Source organism: Hippocampus comes, unplaced genomic scaffold (genome assembly GCF_001891065.2).
Source record: "Hippocampus comes isolate QL1 unplaced genomic scaffold, H_comes_QL1_v1.1 scaffold68, whole genome shotgun sequence".
NCBI lineage: Eukaryota > Metazoa > Chordata > Actinopteri > Syngnathiformes > Syngnathidae > Hippocampus > Hippocampus comes.
This window is the reverse complement of record NW_017805625.1, coordinates 4,337,355-4,348,111: the sequence shown is the minus strand read 5'-3', so window position 1 is coordinate 4,348,111 and position 10,757 is coordinate 4,337,355. Positions and strand designations below refer to the sequence as shown.

The 10,757-nt window shown below is 41.9% G+C and overlaps 2 protein-coding genes across 3 annotated transcripts in view; one reads left to right on the top strand and one right to left on the bottom strand.

The window, feature by feature from the left end:
• The window catches only part of capzb (capping actin protein of muscle Z-line subunit beta), a 10,812-nt gene extending 6,877 nt beyond the window's left edge, over positions 1-3,935 (bottom strand). The window contains exon 1 of one of the 2 annotated variants that reach the window (XM_019881116.1): positions 3,705-3,935. In XM_019881116.1, coding sequence (XP_019736675.1) covers positions 3,705-3,707 — 3 coding nt within the window. In that variant the 5' untranslated portion in view covers positions 3,708-3,935. The remainder of the gene's footprint in view (positions 1-3,704) is intronic. The other variant, XM_019881117.1, reaches the window with a different exon arrangement.
• A 1,443-nt stretch (positions 3,936-5,378) lies between these two features.
• Positions 5,379-9,593, top strand: LOC109522496 (MICOS complex subunit Mic10-like). The gene is made up of 4 exons (XM_019881119.1): positions 5,379-5,495; positions 9,113-9,160; positions 9,237-9,346; positions 9,433-9,593. Exons 1-4 carry the CDS (start codon positions 5,435-5,437, stop codon positions 9,442-9,444), a joined length of 231 nt encoding a protein of 76 aa, XP_019736678.1. The 5' UTR covers positions 5,379-5,434; the 3' UTR covers positions 9,445-9,593.
• The last annotated feature ends 1,164 nt before the right edge of the window (positions 9,594-10,757 follow it).

The window sequence follows — 10,757 nt, the reverse complement described above, 5'->3', positions numbered from 1 at the left end:
CACTCAGAACATCTCCAGCTTCAGCATGAATCGCACTCACATCTTGTCACGTGAGCATTGTCCTAGTAAAATATGAATTAGCAAGTTGAGTCTTCACAAGCACTCCTTCAGTGTGGTCCAGCCTTCATTGTTGATATTAAAAAAAAAAAAAAAAAGTGTGATGAAGGAGTCTACTTTTTTTTTTGTTTAGCGCAACAATTTTTTAACGAAGATGCAAATCAAAACAGTTGAAACGATACCTATTGAGCATTGTCCTAGTAAAATATGAATTAGCAAGTTCAGTCTTCACAAGCACTCCATCCAGCCTTCATTGTTGATATTTAGTGTGATGAAGGAGTCTAGTTTTTTTTTTTTTGTTTAGTGCAACAATTTTTTGATGAAGATGCAAATAGTAGTTTGACTAGTTTAAGGAATAAGGTGTAGAGTCCACTCCTTATTAGGTCACGTTGGTCTTTGTTGCAGATGTGTATTTTCTTATGCGTTTGCTTACTTGCGACATGAATAAAAGCGGTTACGATTGGCTATAAACGACGATTGGTGAGGCAGCACACAGTTCGTCTTTCATGTTTATCTTAGTGAAGATTTCAGTGTAATCATTCCAATGTAGTCATTTTGAAGACTGTCTTTTGTTTGCGCCACAGGCAAAATGAATGAATAATGTTCACAGCCATCTAACAGTCCCTTGGACAGCATCGGACCACCTCCGCTCACTAGACACTGACGACCATTCACACTCCCCTTTACACCTCCGGTCACAGTGGGAATCGAGCTTACACTTCCTGCAGGGAAGTCAGCCGTGCGGATCGATGACCACACGACTGTAATTCATTAACAAATATGGGTAGTGGAAGTGGAAAAAAACAATGGCGCCTGGACTGATGTGTTTAGTTACATCAGGTTTGTACAAGCCGACTAGAAATCATGTTAAGGCGTGCGAAAGTTGGAAATGTAAACAAAAGGGGACTGCGATGACTTGAATAGCCGCTTGAAGAGTTGTGGGGATAATCAATTCTAAAATGATTCAAGAGCGACAACCCAAGATCTGAGGTCAGAATGAAAAGTGTCTATTAAGACTGGAAGTGAGAACAGAGGAGTACACAGCAAAGTCTCTCCCAGGGGGGATTCTCTTCCTTAAATATGCAGTGGAAAACAGGGCAGACCAGCCACGACACGAAACGCTGGGGAATGCGTTAAGCCCCGGGGTCACAAAAAAAAAAAAAAAAAAAAAAAAAAAAAAAAAAATCTGATTAACACAGCACTTTTTCTCTCTCTTTTTTTTTTTTTGAGTGATGAACTGAGCTTCTGTGAGTGGATGTCTCACGTGATATGCTGATGTCGTGCGAGACATTATACATGATTGAAGTTCATCTTTTGGAATAAGTGCAACTAAAAAGACCCAACACAGGCCCAGAGTTGATCCTGATGCTTACTGAACTGAAATTTGCTGTCGTGATACATGTTTTAAGATTGCAAACGGCCAACAATTAACTGGTTTGCACAGCGATATAAGAATGAACACATTAGAAGGAGGGATGTGTCGTTACCACTGTACTTACGCTTTCATTTGAATGCTTAATATTTTTGGTCTTGAAGTGGTTTTCATACAAGTGTTTCCTCCAATTTTGACTTAACGAGTTCTTTTGCTTAAGATTCCTTAAGTAACTTTTGGTGTGAAGGCTCTCATGCACTTTCCCGACCGGGACTCGCCACGCTTCGCTTTTTTTTTTTTTTAACTGTAAAACACAATATACTGTATATACTACAAAGTATGACTTGAAAGCAGCTGTCTGGAACTCACTTCACAACTGGAAATGTTTATAGTAATTTTTGATTGGCCGTTACGCCTGTAATGTTGCGATGCCGTTAACCTGTGATTCAAATTTCAAACTGCAGCAAGACTTGAGGCAGACGGTGCCACTAACGAAAACTAGTTGCAGAAACCCGCCCCATCTGCGACGGTTCGGTTACGCAAGGTCATGACGCTTGATTTGCGGTGGGTCTAACGAAGCATCTGTGTGAAGTCGCACGACTTCCATGCAGACCACCACGTAGCATTATTCTGTTCAACACCTGCATTGGAACTGGAGTTCAGAGCATGTGACAGCCATCCCATTAAACCTTATATTTGAAAAAAATGAACAAATCAATGTTCTTCATCGTAGATAAGTAAATGTCGGTTGGCAATCCCTAGCTTCAGTGCACCCAATACATTAAATGTAACGTCTAGAAAGAGAGTAGATATAGAAGCGTGCCATTGCAACAGATGGACTCTTATAACCATTCAAACGCAATTCACTGACTTTCGTCCAGCTTCCTGTAAACATTTTCATCAAAGACGACCCTAAACAAAACACTTGTTTCAAGGTCATGTCAAATTTACTGCAATGTTTCTTTTCGCCTCGTCTTAAAAATCGCACTCAGCCGATGCGTCAGGCTGCTCCATCAGACACCTGCGCCTCCTTTGACGTTGTGTTTAGCAGTGCTCCCGTCTTCGAGTAAACACTAGCTCGGAGCAACAACTCTGGGGTCAGAGGGGGAGCTGAGCCAGCAGGATGGATGAAGTGAGGCCGGGGAGAGCGGGCGACTGGGGAGAAGGGACAGCTGCTTGTACCATTTCGGAAAGAAGACATTTAAGACCACATAGAAGTGTAAACTTTGGGGAATGACAGTTCAGGACTTTCATTAATTTCCCCCCTTATTGATTTCATAAGGGGGAAATTCACAAACACTCTTCTGTAAATTCTGTAAAAAAAAAACATTGCACACAGAACCAGATCGCACACGAACAAGAATGCAAGGAATGATGTCCAGAGTGAAAGGGTTGTGAAAGATTGGGCAGGGGTGGTTGGTTTGGTGTATTGCTCAAAGGCACTTCAACATTCGTCAGGATGTGGACTAGAATCACTCCAGAAACTAGTTGACATTTTTGGTTGCAAAGCCAAAGTCCTTTGGAGAAGAAGCTGCAGGAAAAGTTAAGAGATCAACTACTGCCAACCAAATAAGAAATTCAATGGCTCTTACTGTCATTTGTTTGAAACATGGGCACACTGCATTCGAGGTCAACAACAACAAAAGCATTGTTTTGAGACGCTGGCTTTCTTCAAGGTAAGCAAAATAAGAAAACTGAGAACAAACTAACCAGACTAACTTGTAGAATGACCACTTGAGACTGACAGCCAGCTTGTCATGATAGCGAATGTTGGGAGCAGCCAGTCTTAATATAGCAACGGGCACCACGTTGGGCTATTTTAACCTGCGTGTACGTGGGTGGTACACGAGTAGTGAGCTGAGTTCTGCGCGTGTGTTATATCGGGACTCCACTCAAATCCATTTCACTAACTCGTGTCAAATCCAAAACATCCTGTGCTAACTTTACGCCTACGGGGCACCCCAGCTAAGCTAACAGCTAGCTAACAAACTAGCTGGAGGAAGCTGCTGTTCGTTTGGCCAAACATTAAAATGTATTTTGTTTCACGGTACGTCTAAATTAATCGCAGCGGTAAATAAAGCGTATGTAACTTATTGTCAACTCTTCGACCAACTCCAGCTGTTCCTATCAGGTTACTAGCAGCTAGCAGCTGGTAGCTCCTGCTAGCGTTAGCTTAGCCTCACCTAGCACCAATAGCTGTTAGTTAGCCACTAGCCCCAGCAAAAGTCTTCCCCCTCACGCTCGCTCGCTCCAGGTCCAACCGCGCGACCCTTACCATGTCTGCGGCGTTCTCAGCTGTGCAGGGGGAGGCACAATATCACCGGTGACTGTACGCCTTATAGCCTTCGAGTGGTTTGTCAAAACGCTCTTCTCGCTTTCTTGTTTTTTTTTTTTCTGGCCCCCGCGGAAGATGTTTTGTTCGCCTCTCCCTCAGTGAACCCAGCCCTGTCAGCGAAATTCACTTCCTCAACCGGTCTTACAGGAAGGAGAGGCTGCAGTCAGTAAACGGGCCTCGGTTGCGTGTCCGGGTCACTCGGGGCCTTCTCCGTTCCAACCAATAGCGACAAAGCAAGAAAGGCATTGCCAAGTATGGCAAGAGAGGAGTGGTGCACTTGGGCTGTGCGGTTACTTTCTCACACTGCATTGACATTCTTCCTGCAGAGTCGAGACTTTTTCACGAGACTTCTTCACGAGCCTTTCAGAGTCGGGAGCTCAAAGTCGGAAACACTTTTGAAATATTTCATTTATGACTTTTGTTGTTTTGAACAGACACCCTCATCGAAGTTTAACACCCATACACTACACTACTGCCTTAAATAATAAGAATGAAAATAATAATAGTATCAAATAAAAAAGCGTAAGAACATTTTCTATGGCAGTTTTGGAGGTAGAATCCAAATGTCTCATTAGTTTTATAAATATACACTGTCATACAGTGTGAGAGGCCCTTTTATCATCATTTCCAATGTCGATTTCAAAACAGGCTTTATGCAGTTGTTTTACTCTCAGTGTGATACTGTATTAGGTCTTTGATTACTCTTTTTTTTTTGTCTTGGGCCACTTTGGAGTTAGGTCTTACATTGAAACCACAAAAAACGTCTCATCGCATTGTTACTTGTACACAACAAATTAATGAATTCCTAGTTATGGAATCAGTCAGGTCAACTACAATAGTTTGATTATTGTTCAAGTGAGTGTAAACAGGGTAAGAAAATTATTGCAAAATCTCAACATTATTTATCAAGCATGACAATTTGATATTTCAGGACAGATTTTACCAAGTTGACGCACATGATTTGCTATCGCAGGCCACATAAAATGACATGGCCGGATCTGGCCCTGTGGCTTGAGTTTGACACCTGTGGTTTAGGCAGTCTATACTTTTCACATACACAGCAAAAGCCATCAGAAAGTCTAGAATGTATATAACAGATTGTACACTGAGCCTTGTTGAGGCTACATACAACCAGTAGAGGATAAGCTTACCTTTACATTGTCCTTGAAAGCTCCTGATAAAATATATTGAAAGGGAGTAACAGGAATGGATAAGACAAAAACACAACAGTGCATTGTACAAAAAAGTATTACATTTGGTGTACAGTACACGTATACACACCAGAGTTCTTGCAATTAAAAAAATAAAAGAGGCTACAACCAGTAGAGGATAAGCTTACCTTTAGATTGTCCTTGAAAGCTCCTCATAAAATATATTGAAAGAGAGTAACAGGAATGGAGAAGACAAAAACACAACAGTGCATTGTACAAAAAGTATTACATTTGGTGTACACGTATAAACACCAGAGTTCTTGCAATTAAAAAATAAATAATAATAAATACAGTTATTTAAATACATATTCGACAAGAAATTCGGTCTAAATTCAATCCAAAGAATAAATCTGTGGCGTTAATGTAGGCTAAAAAGTGCAGTCCTGTAAAGTGAGGTGATGGCCAAGTGACCTTTTTTTCAAACCATCTCGAGATTTGGAATCTTGGCGAGCAGGATACATGGCGCAAGAACTTGGACCGAAGTGGGACCGCTGCTTGGCAGACACCGCAGTGAAAACTGGTAATTATCTGTTTTAACATTTCGTAAACGTGACTTTATTGTAAAAATATTTTGCATTTTAGTTAGCATGGAAATAATTAGTGGTTTAGCGAATGCAGAAATCATGAAATGACGCCCTTTAGTAGGACATTGAGTTGACCACTGCGTCCGTGATTGACATTTAACTGAGGTCAATTTGACAGAAATGCATTCGCCGAAATTCTTACGGCAGGTCGAAATTCAAGAATACGCACATTATTAATCAGTATACGAGTGAGGTTCATGTGTTGGCTTGTAAGGCAACCCAATTCAGATGAAATATCGAAAAGTAGCAAGGACAGACTTCATCCCACTTCATACAATACTAATAAGTGATCCTCTCTGATCAAGCCATGTCTGATTTGCCATGAAATTGACATTTTAAATAATGCCGGCGTTTCTTTTTTTAGGGAGAGAAAAACTGATTGGCAAAGTCTCCCATATGTCTGATGTCAGTTTAATTTGAAATGCACATTTTTTAACAACCTTGCACCGTAAATGAAGTACATGTGCGCTATTTGCATCAGGTCCAGCACTCAAATGGGAGTCTTCCTCCAGATGGTACTTGCTCCAAGTGTCCTCACGGAGAAGCACTGTGCAACTAACCTCAGTTGACACTGGATGCAATTAAAATCTAACTACAGTATACCTCATTCATTTGTTCAAGGCCACAGCAAACCCCATACAGTGCAGCCCTAATCTAATATGAATCACATGCATACTTCCTGTCCACTAGAGACAATAGCATCTGGCTTGTTGTTGCCTTTAAAGTGCACTTAGAGCACTGGCTTGAAGAGTGTACTGCTGTCTGTGATTGCCTCCGCTCTGCAGGTCAGGGTCATGCTGATCGCTCTTTTGTTTGACATTAGCAGGACCGATTTCGAAGAAAAGTTGTGAAGTGGTACAGCTTGAACTCATGCATTTCTGTGGAGGGGCCAGGAAATATTTTACATTATTGTTCACATTGTGATAATGATACAACAAATCTTAATGACAAAATCAAGGCCCTGTACAGTGTGTAAGTGAGGAAAGTTCTGCTTTGACCGCAGGAACAGTTTTCTGTTTATTTTGTTCGACTGAAATGTCGTTTCCTTGGCCTTTTGATTAATAATAATAATAATAGAACTTGACAGAAACAATTTTAGAGGAGCCGTCACTATATCTTATTTTCTATGAATCTTTAGAATTTACCCACATATGAACATGGCACACAGCGCTCCTCGCGTGCCAACAAATTTAGTGAAAATCATGAGTATCTTTTGAGAATCAATGTTTTCAATGACGTATTATACCACATATTCTAAAAAATTGTGTTCAATGAGGAATGAATTACAAGCTTATTTTTCAAAGGGAATTTACTCCTTCATCTTGAATGCTGCGTATATTCAAAGAATGAATCATTCATACTTTCTGGATGAGAGGGCTTTTATAAACTCCTTCTCAACTCTGGAACGACTCGAGGTCAAATCTCTTGGACGTCCCATTAGTTTCGTACTCATAAATGACGCCAAACTAGTTTCACGTCCGGCTCGGCCGAGACAGTAGAACAAGTGCAGTGTGCCCTGGGACAAATGAAAAATGGTGAAATACTTAGACTGGCAAACAATCCACTTGACTCTGCGTGACGCCACCATCGGCACAATAAAATTTGCTTCTTGCCGGGAGAAAAACATCTGCATTCTTTGAGCTCACTCTTGCAAACTGCCAGCTGCGCGAAAGTGCCTCTCGCGGTCTGAGCAACGCTGTAGCATGTGCGCTGCTAATGGCGTTGGTTAAGATGGCGCATCTTAGGTAACTTTCAAAAATATTGTCGGATGTGGCTAGCGTTAATTTAGCGACAAGTTGCCACGTTACCAAAAAAAAAACGGAATTCCTAACGTCAGTTTTTGTTCCTTCTCCGAGAGTGATTGCCTTCGATGTTAGTTAAACCGAATTCCCGTGGTGGAAAATGAACATCTTATTGATGGAATTTTGAGAGGGTAAACAAATATCTAACAATAGGGTACTGTGAACCTGGTGAGGATTTTCAGGCCAGCGGCTTGTATATTTTTTTGTTGCGGCACAAATCTTTTCATTATAGCCAGACGAAGACAAGCTGATTCAAAGGGACATGTTGATTTGCTCTCATATTTTCCAACGAGCATTTATATGAAAATCAGCGCTTGGCACAAGAGCAAAGCGAGCGCAAGGTCGAAGCAAACATGGAGCCTTAAGTTGAGCAAAATATTTGTATGAAAAGGATGCATATGGTCACGTTGATCTGGACTGATAATGAAGATGATCTTTTATTGTTTGACTTTTGTAAAACTGTGTAATCGAAAACAGTCTAAGGGTTCTGGTTGAAGAACATTGCTCATGCCGCATAGCTCTCTGAATCCAATTAAGATTCGAGATGGGCCAAAATGGCTCTTTTTTTTTTTTTTGTATGTTTTCTGTGCTAGATGGGCTGCCACTGGTTTTCATGGCTACACCTCAGCGCTCTATTCCTTCACTTTCATGTTCAGCCTTTTGACCTGGCCTCTGCCTCAACTCCCGCATACTCCTTTGGCACCTTTTTCAGTGTTTTGTGCTTACAATGTTGCCTTCCTGTTCCTCACATCTTGCCGTTTGTGTTTTCATTAGAGACAGGGTTCTAGACACAGACCAACTTGGGTGCCCGAGCAACCTCATTTATCAATGGTACGCCCCTCCACCCCCCCCAAAAAAAACAGACGTTGCACCGGTGCGACCATTGGGAGAGGAAGGTATTAGTGACTCTCTATACCTGTGTACCAAAATGTTTAATATTTGCTGAAGTGTAATTTATGTGAACAGAGACTTAAGTCGGTTATGCTTACATTTTTAAAATTTCATCCATCCATTTTCCGATCCGCTCTATCCTCACGAAGGTCGCGGGGGTGGTGCTGGAGCCCATCCCAGCTGTCTTCGTGCAGTAGGTGGGGGGACACCCTGAACCGGTTGCCAGCCAATCGCAGGACACATGTAAGACAAACATCCATCCGTGCTAACAATCATACCTCAGTACAGTTTAGAGTGTTCCATCAAGCTGCCACGCAAGCTGACACAGAGCACTTCAAGCACCAATACTTTTTAATACGTTACCTGGAATTGTGGTTCAAATAAAGAACTTTACGATGACCAAATTGTCAGTTAATCAATTGTCACTTTACTTAAAAAGACAGGCAGTCATTTTGTGTTAAAAAAAACCCAAAACATGTCAACCTGTAAAACTGATGTGTTGCATGCGATGCAGTAGAAATTTTGCGTGCACCTCACTTTTGCGCTGGTGCACCAAAAAAAAAAAAAAAAAAAAAAAATTGGAGGTGTTTCATGACAATCAAAAAATAAATTGGAAAAAAAAGCTTTTTGATGTTGGTTGAACAACATTGTGCTTCTTAAAAAAAGGAAAAAAATGTTCCCGGTCTGTTCAGAAAGGTGTATAATTCCCAATCCGGTCAACCTTTTTAGGACGTCTCTTTTTTATCCACTGCGCCAGACACTTTGTGACTAGATCGAACATAATCACGGCACCTCGGTGCTTGAATTGAGCCCTTGCAGTTGAGTTGTTTATGCCGTCTATTTTTCTTCTCTTTTCGGAGTAACTGGCCTGGGCGTTGGGATCGTCTTCTCTGTCCTTCTCTTTAAACGTAAGTCATCAGCGTAAAGAGAACCAGGCTCTCCTCATTTGGGTGATGAATGACTGGTTTTGTTCTCCCCCCGCAGGACGCACATTGCCTGTCTCGTTTGGTGCAGGTTTGGGTTTGGGCATGGGCTACTCCAACTGCCAGAATGACTTCAGGTCGTCGTACTTGATTCATGGCCGCGTGGTAAAGGTGAGCGTACGGTGTGAGGAGGTGTTCGTGTTGAGGGCTCTTCTCACATGCACACCTCAGGCTACACGATTTCTGTTTCCTCTCAGGACCAGCAGTGAAGGATTAAGGAGGATGCGGGCGGATTCACCACATAAGCATCTGTTTCGTGTTGCTCTCCTAATGTGACTCCACCACTTATGTCCACTGTTGCCCTGCTTGGGCCACTCGATGTATATTTAATAAAGTGACTAAAGAGGATTCTATTGCATCTCTTTGTGTGCGTGCGCGTGTGTGCGTGTGTGTGTGTGTGTGTGTGTGTGTGTGTGTGTGTGTGCGTGTGTGTGTGTGTGTGTGTGTGTGTTTACACCAATGAAATGCAGTTTGGGTGTGGGAGGTAATATGGTGTGTTAATGAGCTCTGAGACTTGACCTCCTGCTGTTTTGGAATGAAGGCCAGGTTCAGCATCTGCAGCCCGGTTGGAGAGTGGGCGGAGAAAGAGTTAAGGAGGAATATCATGAAATAATAAGGAGAAAAAAAAATTGCTCACTAGGGGGAACGCAAGGAGGGGTGAGGTGCAGTATATTTACGGTTATGGATAAAAGGACATACAATCCAAATTAATGTCACTTTTTTTTTTTAATATATATATACAATGTTTCCCCTGCGCTGTTCACAACTTAGATAAAACTACAGTGTAATCTCCCAAGTTGATGGTTAAGTCATTTCAACACTATTTTCCTTTCGGAAATACACGAAGGAAAGTGAATTCATTTCTTCCAAGCCGAAGCTGTTGCAAGTATTCATTGGATAGAAAGTGCAGTAAACAACAGCAACCAAAAATCTCTATTCTTTTTAATGTACTGAGCAGCCAGATCCTTTCCATTTCCAGTTCAGTTTCTCCTTTTTGCTACCATTGGTCGTTCAGGGGTGTTCCTACAAAGGCAGGAACGACAGCATTGTCCAAACTGCCTCCATAAGATAAAGGTAAAGAGGAAGATTCTCGGGCAATTTCGGAGCCTTAAGTGAAATCGTAATTGATTAATTACATCTTGAGCCGCGTCCCAATTCTTCACATATGCTTGAAGTTTCTGTGAAGAAAGGGTATTGTCTGTATGCCACTTGCCAAAGCATCATGAGGTCGATGTGGCTTGTGTAATCACTGGCAGTCTGTCCGCTTCTCATCAAGATTGAGTGCATGTGCTCAGACCACTCCTGCGTTTGCACGCTTGTCCGATTGAAGAGGAAGAAGATGAAGAGCAAATGTTAGTGTGGACGTCAGTTGACGTTTAGCCCCCTGCTGCAGCAGAATCTGCGGAATGTCGAAGAAGGCCTTTTCTGGACTGGAGCGCGGGTCTTATTGCTAACAGGTGAGTCCAACACTTTCTCATAGAAGAAAACGGGTGCTTGACGAAATGTTCGTTTCCCCTTCTTC

Bases quoted from the DNA above. Each gene is read 5' to 3' on its own strand.
- LOC109522496 (XM_019881119.1), top strand. From the start codon at position 5,435: ATGGCGCAAGAACTTGGACCGAAGTGGGACCGCTGCTTGGCAGACACC. The intron at 5,496-9,112 runs GTAATTATCTGT...CTCTTTTCGGAG, and splicing joins AGACACCGCAGTGAAAACTG to TAACTGGCCTGGGCGTTGGG. The intron at 9,161-9,236 runs GTAAGTCATCAG...CTCCCCCCGCAG, and splicing joins CTCTGTCCTTCTCTTTAAAC to GACGCACATTGCCTGTCTCG.